The sequence below is a fragment of the Scomber japonicus genome, chromosome 18 (assembly GCF_027409825.1).
Source record: "Scomber japonicus isolate fScoJap1 chromosome 18, fScoJap1.pri, whole genome shotgun sequence".
NCBI classification, from domain to species: Eukaryota; Metazoa; Chordata; class Actinopteri; order Scombriformes; family Scombridae; genus Scomber; species Scomber japonicus.
Window position 1 is genome coordinate 14,383,138 of NC_070595.1, and position 15,138 is coordinate 14,398,275.

At 38.0% G+C, this 15,138-nt stretch overlaps 1 protein-coding gene across 1 annotated transcript; it reads left to right on the plus strand.

The window, feature by feature from the left end:
* The first annotated feature begins 2,647 nt into the window (after positions 1-2,647).
* On the plus strand, positions 2,648-5,416 carry LOC128379247 (somatostatin receptor type 5-like). The gene is made up of 3 exons (XM_053338872.1): positions 2,648-3,352; positions 3,465-3,887; positions 5,291-5,416. The coding sequence occupies exons 1-3, from the start codon at positions 2,648-2,650 to the stop codon at positions 5,414-5,416; spliced, it is 1,254 nt and encodes a 417-aa protein (XP_053194847.1).
* The last annotated feature ends 9,722 nt before the right edge of the window (positions 5,417-15,138 follow it).

A 15,138-nucleotide genomic window follows, 5' to 3' on the forward strand; every position in this document is an offset into this window, starting at 1 on the left:
GAACATAATGGAAAAAGAGGACTAGAATATATTATTTTAAACCAAAAACTGGTTTTGGCTGTGAGGAGATTGCACCCTCCTATGGGTGGGACCTTCATATCCAAAGGCGGGGTGACATCTTCCACGCATAAATACTCATGGTGCGTCGAGACTACATGACCCTGTGAGTAACTTCTCAGGAGCGTATCTCTCCATGCACGATTTCATTCAGAATTAACCTGTGAGAGGGGAAAAAAAGCCCTGGGAAATGAAAGGTAAATGTTGGCTTTGGTCCCTGTGACTATGGACATTTAAACGCGCTGCTGACATTACAAAAAAAGATACCTCAAGATGGCAAGGCAAGTGTGAGGCGGGTTCCATTTGAAGCGACGAGAAAGCGAGAAAGTTGATTTGGACATCAGAGAAAGTGCACCTGTCCAAAACCACATGAATACTGCGAGAGACGCGCATCACTCCAGCGGATAGTGGCATGGAGAGGATGAGGCGCACAGGAGCTCACAGGAGCGCACAGGTAGGTTGAATCCCATAATTGAATGTTCACTTGACATTTACGAGAAATATTGTCTTAAGGGTATGAAAAATGAGATTGGAACTGCTGGATTTTTTAAGAAAGACGTAACCGTGAGACCATTTTTACTTTAGGGTGTTTCATTTAAATGTGAAACGCATGTGTTTGGGTAAAATGCTGTGAGCACTGGAATTAAAGTTCAATTTAATTCAGATTTAATCAGTCAGGCTTCAAAAGGCTGACGTGACTGTGGGCTATGACTGTTATACTTTGGTGGACAAAAATGTCAAGCCCCATGCAGCCTGAAGGGGACAAGGGCTTCAACTGTTTGTTTTCTCAACAACACACTGCGGGCTGCGCGTCATTCCCGTGTTTTGGAGCGCGGTTCAGTGAATCTTCACGTCAAACCATTTATTTGTGCAACACATTTTCATAGCCTCCGGTTGCGTCGTCCGAAAACTTAAGAGATTATTATTATTTTAGGTCACCACCAAGGCACCAGGTGAGTATACATAATGGGTATCAATCGGACCTTTTATAGGCTACAGGTTAATGCAAGTCAAACTGCTTTACAGATGACTGGCAAGCTGATAATAAGACAGTACAAATGTAAACTATAAAACTTTTTATAAAAATGACAATATATAATAGACAATAATAAAATGCAATAAAAATGAACAGTAAAATAGATAAAATACTATAGCATATCATAAGAGGGAGTAAACGGTTTTAAATATGAATACAGTTATTAAGTAAGACAGATAATGGCATTTTAATGGCAATCATAATGGCAGTATGAGTTAATTACGAGACTGCAAAATGCCACTTGGGCATTGCACTTATTTCAGACTACATATATATTAATACACACACATATATATTAATGTACTGTACATGTATTTGGGATACCCCCACAGCCAGCTTGCGATTCAATAAAAAACATATTACAGTTTCACAGTTTGATGCTTTAAATTTTTAACAGCCTGACTTAAGAGACTTAAGAGGATTCCTTAATCTATTTATTTTAAAGACTTACTTAATTAAAGTAGTGTTTAAGTAACGATGGAAGTGAACTTGTTACGATTAACAGCAAGTGTCTTCAATTTGAGTAGCATTCTACACTTTAGCTGTCCATCATAATCAAAGCAAGTTGAATTATAGTACAAACACAGTGACAATAAGTGGTGGCATGATTGCAGCAAAACACTGGAAAGATGCGAGTAGCAGCGAATAGATGCAGATCTGTAGGAATAAGACACATCTGCTCCTAAGCTTGAGCTTAAAATTTGTTGCTATTCCAAAATGTATGACTGCCTGAATGTTCAAGAGCAAAGTCACAGCAAATGCCCGTACTTCACCTCCTGTTAGGTCTTAATGCACACTGGTATGAATCCGCTCCACAGCAATCTACTCTCTCTCTGCACCAGTCATGTATCCAATTTGGGACACAAAGTGAAAATAATTACTTCCTGCTGTGATTCAATTTTCAGCTCATCCTCAAGCACATCATCACATTTGTTTGGCAAAATACATTGCTACAATATGTTTTTAAAGAGAAGTAACATCAATTTGTACACTGGAGGGACTTCACAAAACTATTGGGCATTTTTTAAATGTATGCCAAATATGTTTGGCACAAAATCCCATTTCAACTAAATTAATATTAAGATCATTTATGTTTTGGCACTCTACAATAGTGTAGGCTGTTTGCTACTTGGCTGCAGTTTATTTGTTTCTGTCTCAGTCCCTCCATTACAGACATCTAATTTCTATGGCAGTGACAATGCTTGTAACCTGCTTAAATGCGGTCGTCTCTTTCTAAAGTGCAACTTCCCATTAAGATAAATGGCATGTTGGCCACTTGCCGAGACAATTCAGTGGAAATTTTCTCTGCAGTACTGATAAATATGGGCATCACGCCCAGAGAGCACACATGTGATGCTCTGAGTGTGTAGGGTGAAAAAGATAGACATAACATAAATTCTCTGAGGCAGAAATTCACAGAACCCTAACAAGCCACAATGCTGTATTTTCTGTTTTTTCATATCATGAGTTATTGTGATAATAAGTATGATAATTGTAAGTGTGTCCTTCTCTTCTCTTACAAGTTGTAACCTCCTGTAACCTCCTGTAATCCAAATGGATGCTAGCACTCCCTCCTTCAAGATGGATTATAGTAATTCAACGACGATTTCTGAGGATGTCGGCATATCTTCCTCCCAACCTTTCACTATAGACTATCAAAATGTCTCTGTCAGGACTGAGCAAATGCCCTTTAATGTGTTCACCGCAGTCGTCTACACCATTGTCTTCATCGTGGGTCTTCTGGGTAACACACTGGCCATCTATGTGGTGGTTCGCTATGCCAAGATGAAGACAGTAACTAACATGTACATCCTCAACTTAGCCTTGGCAGATGAACTCTACATCCTGGGAATTCCCTTCCTTGCCACTAATAGTCTGCTTTCCTACTGGCCATATGGTGATTTTTTCTGCAAGGTGTGCATGACTGCTGATGCCATGAGCCAGTTCACCTCAACCTTCTGCCTGACAGTGATGAGCATCGATCGCTATCTGGCTGTAGTTCATCCTATTCGTAGTGCCAAATGGCGAAAGCTGCAGGTGGCCAAGGTTTTCAATGGCATGGTGTGGGTTGTGTCCTTTCTCATTGTGCTCCCGGTCACCATCTACTCACATGTACAGGAGGGATTCAACACTTGCAACATAACCTGGCCCGAGCCACAGAATTTGTGGTCGATTGTCTTCATCCTTTATACATCTATCCTGGGCTTCTTTTGTCCTCTTGTTGTCATCAGCCTCTGCTACCTGGTCATTGTCATCAAGGTAAAACTGGCCTCTGGCTTTTGTTGTTGTATAACATATATATAACATTTTACTGTGAGGTTGTACTCTCATAATCTCATAAAATGTTTTCAATCCACAATCTCAATTTCAGGTGAGGTCAGCGGGTGTGCGAGCAGGCCTGACTAAGCGGCGTAAGTCTGAGCGTAAAGTGACACGAATGGTGGTGATCATTGTATTGGTGTTTGTGCTTTGTTGGCTGCCCTTCTTCACGACCAACATTGTCAACCTGGTTCATATCATCCCTGAAAACAATGCCACTGCTGCAGTCTACTTCTTGATGGTCATCCTCACCTACGTCAACTCCTGTGCCAACCCAATCCTCTACGGCTTCCTCTCTGACAAATTCAAGCAGAGCTTCCAGAAGGTGCTCTGCTTCCACAAACCAAATGGTGTCGGCACAACACAAGATAGGAGAGGTGGACAGACTGCACCCCGAGGCAGACCAAATGAAAACCATGATGCTGTTTTGTCACTCAGAAATCAGAATCAGAATGAAAAGATGCAGCAGGCCCAGGTATTGTTCAAAAATTATTCATCTGATTCATGTAATTTCTGACCACATTTGCTACATTTTACTACAGGTTCACTCTCATATCTTAATCAGTCCAGCATCTGATGCAATATATGTCAGTATATCTGGCATTGTGTACTGAACAGGCCTGAGCTTTTGACTTGAGCCAGAGGCCTAGTCCGCATGTACACTGGTATTTTTGAAAACAGTGTTCTAATGAAATCCCATCCACACAAGCACAAGCACAATTCTCTGTCTAAATGAGAATGCAAAAACACTGTCAAGAGCATGTCAAACCAATAGGTGTGATATATCCTTAACTACAAAGCCATGTTGGCAAATCAGAAGCCTGAAAAAAAACTTTATTTTCAGTTGGCTACATGCAATGGTACATTCTGAAGATTCTGTTGCAAAATATAGCAGAAGAGTAACGGTACATTTTTGTCAAAACATAAAAAGTCCTGTTAGCAAATTTAGACCACATCTGCTATTGCACTAAATGTTGCCTCACATAAACAAATGAAATAACGGTGCACATTCTGAAATCACAAAATCTCTGTCTATACATCAACACTGAAAGCAAACCTTCTGAATATCATCACAGTTTTTCAAAAGGTCTGTTTTCAGCGACCAAAACACCCATGTACGTGTGGACCGGGCTTGAATTGAATCATTCCACTTAAAACTGCATAATTTACATAATGTGTTGTCCAAAATCAGTCCCGAAGCCAGAAGGCAATATTTTAATCTTAAAACTTAAAAAGAGGGTTGCCCTTTTTAAACCGTAATTAAGCCAAACCTGCAGTTTAAATGCAAAGAGAGGCCCAAAACAACCTCTTGAGCCCCATGCAGGTTATAACCATCAACAATGACATTTTCAAGAATTAAGGAAGTTGCACTGTTTGTCATTCTATAAGACTGCCTCTGTTGTATTCCTAATCTCTGTGTATGTGCTATTGTTTCAACAGTGTGTCCAGATGGAGGTTATTAGGGACACTGGGAGTGACCCTTTAACTTCAAATACAGTGGTTAATGGCCACTCAATGCTATGAGTATTCGTGCCAACCCATGTTTGACTGGTGTGCTACCACATGGAACTGAGATGATTTACTTGTGGAGTTTATATTGACTGTTTATTCCTGTCTTTTTTGGTGATCCTCTCACCAAGTCTGGGACATTTCTGGAGAGGAGCAAAGAAGGACATGTTGGTTCTTTATGTTTTTGTGCTGTTACCAGATGCACTGAACAAAGCCTCTACATCAAAGTAGAGAAACATTCTTTCCTGAAGAGACTATGACACCACTTATTCCCACCTACAATGCTGTCCTTTTATCCCTTCCCAGGAGACTCAAAAGCCATTCACATTTAGCCTCATGTGACAGCTCCTTGTTTACACTTGGCCTTAGGTGACTCCAACAACTCTAACTGCCATTACAACAGGCAGGAGCATCAACGAACCAAGTGGTATCAATGACCTTGATTACAACCCCACAGAGGTTAAATACCTTGGACTCCCCCCAACAGTCAGTTAGAACTACAGAAGCCCCTTGGATGAGAAGCAAGGTTTCTACAGTCAAGTCCAATTGCCCTCAATTTTCCCCTCCTTACCCTGGATAATCATACCCTGGATGACTAAGAATCTTAACAGACATTATACAAAAAATTGATTTATGTAATTGTGTAAGATCTTTGTACAATACAAAAAAACAGTCATGAAACTTATTTTAAAATGCGCTTCTCAAATCGCTTCTTTTTTTTTTTTTTACCTCAACTGCAAAATGATCCAGGTTTTTAATTTCAAATGGGCTTTTACTGGAAACAGTTGTTTTAATTTGCTGCCTATGTTGCTTGGTATTAATGCAAACTAAACCCTTCCTCTATGTTTACCTGTTGTCTTGATAAATTCAGTATAAAGTGTACTTCACAGCTCTAAGAGTCATCTGTGTGGATTGTACGGAACTTAACATATACACTAGCTTAACACCAAATTTTTAAAAAGCAGTGTAGAAATGACTGGAATAATTAACTGACTGACAGTATATCTGTTAAAGGAATAGTTTTAGACACTTATTAACTTTTAGACAACATAAACAGAAGTGTAAAAACAACAATGTAATGGTTATGCGCAAAACTAGTTCTTGGTTGGGACTAACTTCCTGGAGTCTAGACTGGTTGTCTGGAAGCCAAGAAACAGTCTGGCACATAACCCAACATAAAACAGCTAATTGTTGTTTTGCTATTTGGTTATTATATGGATGAACTAAAGACATATAATATATTAATTAGCAGGTTGTAGAGTTGCTGGTAGGAGGATTTTGCTACCAATTGACAGAGCCGGTCTAGTTTTTTTCCTGTTTGTAGTCTAAACTAAATTAAGCTAACCGGCTGCTGGCTAGCATGATAACTCAGAGAAATAAAGTGATGGAATTGGTTGTATGGAAGTGGACATTATGCTGAATTTACCATGTGAGCCATTATAGTACAGGTAATCTTTATGACCCCAGCTACTATTTAACACTCAGCATTGTTCTTTCTTTGATAATCTACAGTATTTAGATTGTGCTATAACTAGAGTGAACACTACTCTATTGGTCACTGTAAAACTGAAATAAATGTTTGTGATAGTTATAACAATTAGATTTATATTGTCTTACTAGTTTTTAAAGGCTTTTTGTGACATTCAATGTTACAAGGCTGTGAAAAATGTTGTAAAATAGCACAGTCAAAGTATTGTCCTGTAGTGGATTTATCAATGTTCTCTTACATTCCTGACACAATGAAGTGAAGTAGCATATCATTCACCAACCTCAGCAACATACCTTTGTATATCACCATTGAGCTGCTGGACTATGACCTTTGACATTTGGTACCAACATTGCAAGGTGCTGGACAACACTGTTGCAGGAGACATGGGATTTATGTGTGCTAGAAACACTGTGAATTTTAAAATAATGGGTAATTCTGAAGCCTTGAGTTCCCTGAAATACTTACAGATATAATGAACATGCTTGTCATTCATGCTAGCCAACATGTATATTAATAAATGATCAAGTCTGGTATTCATGTTCACCCTGCATTAATCCAATACAGTACATTGGAGGGTGGCTGAAATGTGCCTGTGTGTAACAAAGCTTTTTTTATGTGGACACCCATCCCATAAATGGACAATTGATGTTTATTGTCACTGTGATTTATCAATATTATGGCAGGTTTATGTCTCAGACTTAAGCACTTTATCGTTATATCCAGTCTAAAGAGAACAGTGGCAGCTTTATGCTTGAATGTTAATGTCTCAGAACATAAACCAATTTTGTTTTTGGTTTTATGAAGTTATAGTAGTTTTACTGTAAAAGTAACAGGAACAAGAAGGAGAAACACATTTTTTCCCAGGACAGGTTACTGGAACAGATCTGGATGTATAATGTTATATGGCTCCAGAACAAAGTCTTGCCACAAACAGAAAATTCACACGAAGATCCAAAAATTTGATGTCAGTTGCATTTAGGGAAGCAGTTCAACATTTCCCAGCTGAGTTTTTACTTGTTGTTGGTGGTGGTGATGAGTTTGTTTGTTTGTTTGTTTGCTTGTTCGTTTTGGTCATTCATTCTCTGGATTATGGATCAAGCAACCATTTCACTGTTACTTTAATAAATGCAACGGTATCAAAACACAGTGTGGAGTGCAAATTGTTTGAGATAGTCAAGTCTATGTTAATACAGTGTTGATCACTGTAATCTTTACTCCTCTCCATACTGGCTGTTAAGTGATGCTTTTCTAATGTATTTAAATAAAAAATATTGGACATCTTTTACTGACATCTAAAGTTTAACCAAAGCTAGTCTTCATGTGCTGAACAAGGATTTTTTAGATTGTGTGTCCATTTACATCACAGGAGTCAGATTAAAAAGGGGTCACTTCACAAAAGGTAAAGAGAGGAGAAATGATTACAGCATTGAATGATTCAGTGTTAATAAACATCCATCATCTCCTCCCCAGAAGGTTTTCCTCCTCTGCAGCTATTTTCTCCCTCTGTGCTTTCCTTCTGTCATTTCTCTATACTGCACTGCTCTACCATATACTGTACTTTCCTTATTAGCCCTTATTCATAATGTGTTTACTGACAACCTGCCTTTGTAGCTGGTTATGGGGGTAGAAAAACACTCTGAGTCTTATGCAGTTTTTGGTTACCTTGGTGTTTGTGGTTGTATTGCTTTTGTCCCATCTCAATGTCAAGGGAAAGTATCATCATTAAAGGTATATTACGCTGGATTTTCCCTAAACACAGCAAATAGACTCATCCAACGACAACGACTTATTTTCCCGCAACAAGAAATATTATTTTCTGATTGGCTGGTAGGTCACTAACTTGGGACAGCTATGAACAACTAGCTGTTCATTTCTGTATAATTAATGTAATATATTAATTTCTGTGCGGTGGGATCTATCACTTCTCAGGGTGAGAAATGACAGGTGTGGTGTGTGAGCGAGTAAACAGCTTGAAATGCGTGTATCTCACGGTCAATGCGTCATGCAACTAATAATGTCTTCATTTTCACACCTGACAACAATATAAAGCAACAGATGTTCACTCTCACAGTCCAGCAGTAAGTTTTCTCTGCTGTTAAAAAACTAGCGCTCATTCTCTACTTCAATGTAAAAATACAACAAAAGGTTTGAGTTTTTCTTCTTCTCCTTCGCTTCACAATTACTTTTTCCTGACTCAACAGCATAACCTGGTGGTGGAAGCTATATAGTGCTTGACTCAAACACTGCATAAAATACAAAATAACAAATATTGTATCCTGGAAAACATTTTAGATCATAGACATAAGTATTTATGCAGTTGCACGTTAAATAAAATTAACTACACAACAAAATAAATTATGGGGGGGGGGGGGGGGGGGGGTGGTCTCTGAATTAACAGTAAGGAATGCCAGTGATAATAAACAAATGGTCTCTCATGGCATGGCTCCCATTAATAAGACATGAGCTCCCCTGAAAACAAGATTTTTGAAATTTTGGGGCATCTCTGAAATATTGACAATATGCAATTTTTCCCATGCATTTATATTTTTCTGCATCTTCGTCATCATGAATCATGCATAAAATTAGGCTATTACTAATGTATGATTCACTTTAACTCAAAGTCCAGAAAAAAAAAACTTTCTTAATCCCACTCAAATCAGCATTATTGATAAAAGTGCCAGTGGCCGCCTGTCAGCTGGCTCTCTTCCCTCGCCAGCGTCCGCACCTTTTTGGTTCCTTTGGCATTTCATTCATTTCTACTTCACAACACCCCATCTTACATGATCAATACACCCACATTTACATGACTGATGCCACTCACGTACACACCTCATACCTGCGTTACTTTAGTTTGTGTTACTTTATTTAAATAAATATATTTTACATATATATATATATATATATAATATTTTTTATATATATCTCCCATTTTGTCATCTCCTTCGGGCCGGGTCATGACAACTAAAAGAATAAACAAGCAAAACAAACTATCCCATGTACTGCACGTGCCAGCTGTACAGTGTTTTAAAAAAGTTTGCTTTTTAGACAACAGAGTGAGCAAATTTCACCTCACATGATCCCACATGAGTGAGTCACTCCATTAATTTCTGGCTACAGGAGCAACAGGAATGGCTCTGTGGATGGAATTGTCAGCCAGTTGGTGAAAATCTGGAAATACAGTACTGGATGTTCTGGTGTAAAATTTGGTACAAGCATTCATGGTCCCCCGAAGATAAAAACCCAGTAAACCATGGATACATAAAAACAGTACTCTAGTCCAGTTCTCAGTTCATAACAGGGCACCTCAACAACTAATGACAATCAGCCTCTCTTAATTAATGCTAACATAACATGCATATTAGCATGTTACCATGACAATATTTTCCTCCTGCACCACCCATACACCAAAATTCACCGTTTTTTGTTTAATCATCCACAGTGTTTTAAAATCAAACTTCAGTTATGGAGAGAAATCCTGGGCAAACAGGTTATTTATTCCTGGGAAGTTATTTCTTAAACCATTGGAAAACATCCTGCTCTACTCTAAACATCTATTGAAAGACGAGACCAACATCCTCATTAGTGGTACAACCATAACTCATGGGAGATGGACCAGATTGGCTCTCACTGATGCTGGCACATTTGGTGCTCTAGGCAAGAGTTTGTCCCCAGTGTCCTTCCACAACCCCTGATTTATTTTAACAGCGGTTTACTCAGACTCTGAATGGAATATCAATCCATATGAGGACAAGTGGAGAGGACAAGAGGTCAGCTTTTAAAGTTAAGCTCAGAGATAATATTTAACATTATGTAGAATGATTTTGCAGGAATTTTTTCATCCACAGTCAGTCCACTTCTATTTACACACAAATAAACAGTGTGCTCAAGGCAACACAATAGATTGAAAGGTTTCCTTAATGAGGATGAAAAGTCATCTGAATTATAGATGATGACTGGATTTATTTCCTGTCTTTTAGCACTAAACAATGTGTACTGCAGACCTGTGACCTCTCAGGTTTCAAGTGAAGATAAATAAACACTGTAAGCTTCCAAGCTTCCTAAAACTTCATCCCCAATCACAACACACTGTCCATTTTACATGATATGGTTAATTTGATGCATAATGTATCAATACTCATGTTAATACCCAACAAATTACATCCAACCAAATTTAGTCTTGTGAGTTAATAGTGGCACCAACATTTGGTTTCCATGATACTCATCCCTATAGCAGCAGTTTTGCCTTTCTGATGAGCCTATTGAAACTACTACATATACCGTATAATTTCTTCTTATAATAACCATTCAACACTGTAAAAGAAAATTCTACATGAGTGACTTATGACATATGATGCAGTGTTCTCATAAAAAGAGATAATGCTGGAAGTTCTAATATCTCTTATGTCTCCAGTGGTGTTTTGTTTTCTTTTGTTATGAGATAAGTTAACATTATATACAGTATTACTTTTCAATATCTTTTTTATGTGTCTCCACTGTGAAACTAGCACTTCAATTATCGTTATAGAGTGCGAGGAGTAAACAGTCAAAGAGGGATAGATGAATACAAGCAGCATGGTGATCATTTGAAAAAAATTCAGAACCTTATGAAGTTGCATTACTTTAAATATATAACAGTATGAAACTTTTATGAATACTGATTTTATGATGCAGGCAGCTTTCGTCAGGTGTTCATGTTCATGCAATGTGATTTTCAGGCTCTAAGCTCAGTATCATTTCCAGGAACTCAATTTAATTCATTTTAAGTGGAAGATAATATTGAGCGTGGGACACATCCTATCCTATCATCAATATTCCTGTGCTCTCTGTGAAGATAAATCATACACCATGAAACTAAACACACCTGGCTTTATGGACATGCACGTTGTGTTTGTTGATACAATTGAGTCATTGAGAGGACGAGGAGGAGGGTGAGCATTTTGCCTCATTAAATAAACAATATGTCACTCTATGTAGTGAGTGACAATGAAGTAAAAAGTGTAAGCACTTACTTTGGCAAGTTAAGAGAAACACCATATGTCATTGATATCTAAGAAGTACTACAAATTGTATTTCCTTATTCAAAAAATAAATAAAAACATTGTTGATTATTTGAGGCATATTTTGTGATGAGTTATTAAAAAGGAAAATAATTAGCATCCTTGCTTAATCCATGCAAAGCTGCTGGTTAATGTTGAACTATTCATTCTCAAATCCATACTGAGTACATTGGATGTTGTGATTGTCAGATATGTTGATCTCAGGTTTACAGTGATGCAAAAGCTTATCTTGCTGTGATCTCAACGTTTTTTTAAACATTAAACTTGACATGAATTCAAAACCTGTTTAATGGAAATTGTACGGTGGCCGAGACCCGCCATAGCTGCAAATAAAAGTAACGCTGCAAACAAAAAGAAACGCTGCTGCAAATAAAAAGAAACGCTGCTGCATATAAAAGAAACGCTGCAAATAAAAAGACACACCGCAACAAACAAAAAAACGCTGCAAATAAAAACAAACGTCGCTGCAAATAAAAGAAACACCGCAGCATATAATAAAAAAAACGATGCAAATAAAAAAAGACACAACGGAAGTGGATTACCGGGGACTGTTTTTGCCGAAACACCGGAAGAAGAAACAACAACAACAACAGGACAACGAATTGGAAAACGAACTTGAAAGAAAGTGAAAATGGTAGCGTTTAATGTCGCTACATGTACTTTTTAATGTGTTATTTGGTCAGGCGATGTAGCCCCAGGTTTGAAGTTGAACTGGAGAATGCCGGTGTATTGTTAGCTTCGGCTAACACGGAGAGACCACTAACGAGAGTGGAAACAACTGACGGCTACATAGTTCCGGCAGCTTATTACTGTCGTTGTTGTTGTTGCTTGTACGTGTAGGTCAGGAAAAGACGTAAAAGGGACCGTATATGGTGTGTTATTTGTTACGTGTTGGACTAAATACATGGACATATTGAGGAAAGTATTTCGATGTTATGGAAACGGATTTCATATTTCACAAGAATGGATACTTGGCGAGCTGTACAGAAAGTCCCGAGTCATAAGATGATCGTTGTGGATAAAGGGAAGACTTTGAAGGTATGTAGAGATTATAGCTGTTTTTACTTTAGCTGAGTGGCTGAATACTATTACGGCTGTGAGCAACCAATATAATTCGTGAGTGGTCTTGAATGAATCAGGGCAACCTATGCTTTCTAACAATGTACGGCATGAATGTATATGTTTAAGGGTTGGTGTTTAAAACATTCAGAAGGACTTGTGGCTACCTCCCAACCTACGACCCGTCCCGTAGGCGGAACAGCGTGTTTTAAGTGTCTGCAGTTCCGATCCTCATCCCCATGTTGGCTGAAACAGACAAGTCACCCTCAAACATTACCATTTTCACTTACTTTCTAGTTCGTTTTCCAATTCGTAGTCCTGTTGTTGTTGTTTCTTCTTCCGGTGTTTCGGCAAAAACAGTCCCCGGTAATCCACTTCCGTTATGTCTTTTTTTATTTGCATCGTTTTTTTTATATGCAGCAACGTTTCTTTTTATTTGCAGCAGCGTTTATTTTGTTTGCAGCGTTATTTTTATTTGCAGCTATGGCGGGTCTCGGCCACCGTAGGGTATTGAGGTGAGGAATCATAGCACATATAAAACCTTCAGGTGCTCATGAAATTAAACTAACCATCACAAACTGTTTATTATTAATATGTGATACCTTAATTTTCAAGACAACTAGGTTCTAATAATTTAGTCTCAACTACATGTACCTGAATTTTTATTTTTATTTTATGTGTTAGGAATGATGCAATTAAACATATTTCTAATTCAGAGCATGACACTGATGTACAGCTATTGCTAATTTTCAACTCTTGTCCCTAATTGGGCTTTACATGTACAGTGTAATTAAAAGATGTTAATATTAATATTATATTAATAAAGTTTTAATAATGATAAAAAAACAGTATTTTAAATGTATATTTTAAAGCAATTTATGTTTTGCAGCTCCTAATCATATGTCAATGAAGGCACAGCAATAACTTTCATGAAACTTTTACTAAAGTTTAGTAAAAACATTGCTCATTTTTGTGATAAACAGTTAATACTATTTCTCCTCACTCAGCCTGTGACTCAGACACTGTCTTCACATCAATTTGAGCTTTATTTCGAATCAAGAGGGTCCACAGCATATAAAAAACAAGACATACAAGATAAAACAAACAACAATTCATCATTGAATTTAAAAGACAGATTATATGTAGGCTCACCAGTGTTTTCTGAGCCTGGATGAGCCCAGAGAGCAGCTCTTCCTAGGGCTGGTTAAAGTCTCTATGATGCTGCTCTGACTCATCCAAGTGACACATAAAATTGTATATGAGATGTCTTAGAAGTGACTGACATGTAGGAAAACCAGAGAACAAAAACAGTTGACTGGCACTATGCCATCTGGGAAGCTGAAGCAGCAACCTCATAGCAACATTGTAAGCCACTATAAGCCTCCACATGCTATGTTATCCTTTGTGGAGGTTTTTAACATTCTTAATGGCTGTAAAGCTTCCAGAAATATATTTTTAATTAACTAATCAAGGACAAATGACTGAGCCAAACGTGCATGTGTGTTTGTGTGTGTCTAAATCATGGTTATTAGTACTAATTATACACATTTAGTGCTGAGGCATAAGCTACAGCATCATTACGGTTAATTAAAACACATTTTTAACAAATGGATGATAGAAGTTGTCTGGAGTGTGTTGCAACAAATCACATTTTCCCTTGAAATCCTCAGCTGCATTCCAAGAGACAACTAGTCCAAAAGACTCAGTTTTAACAAGGTGATTAATGGAAAAGTAAACATAGTAGATAGTAAAATACAGTGGAAAATGTCAAAATGTTTTATGATTTTAGAGGTTTTTTTTATGCCAGAATAAAGACTAATCATTAGGTGCAGAGATTTAGGGCTGAAATGCATTACAAATTCCAGTCATAGACCAACCTACCACAAAATGATAAATTGCTTTTGGCTTTCCAATAAATGTCAAGATGGGTGTATGTAAACTATATGCATCAGTTTGCAGTGTGTTTTCTGTAGCTGACTATCTGCATGCAGAAGAGTTGGGAGCATGGAGGGGATCAGAAGGAAGAGAAGGAGGAGTGGATTGCCCTATGTGGCTAATTAAAGCTGAGAGCTGTGCCCTTCTCCAACCCACGGTGTCTTCTTCTCCCCCTACCAGGGGAAGACGCAGAATGCCTTTTTCCATTTCAATAACGCTTAAGCAATAAACCAAGCTTAAGTATATGCATGCTGCCACTCAGTCACAACAAACTCAAATTTGCAGTCTCTATCACTGCACCACTCTCTCTGTTTCCATTTCTCTTTTTAAAGGAAATAGACAGAAGTCGAAATGAGTCAAACTTGATATAAAAATAGAGATATAGTGACCCAGAGACTTTGGACTGTGACTGTGAGAGTAATTATGGTGATGACAACAGTTTTATGACTTTAAACTATCATATTAACACACTGTAGCGTCAGTCCACATCCTAGCATGATGCACGCTTGAGCCTTGTAGACCAAGTGGCATTTTCCTCACACAGGTTTCTTTCTCACCTACGCCCATTTGATATTTGGGTGACTCTCTGTAAAACTGAATATGCCAAAGCAGGAGGAAAGGCACAGTAGGGAGTACTTCAGTGTGTCAGTTGCAATTAAACCAGGTTAAAAGTGTGT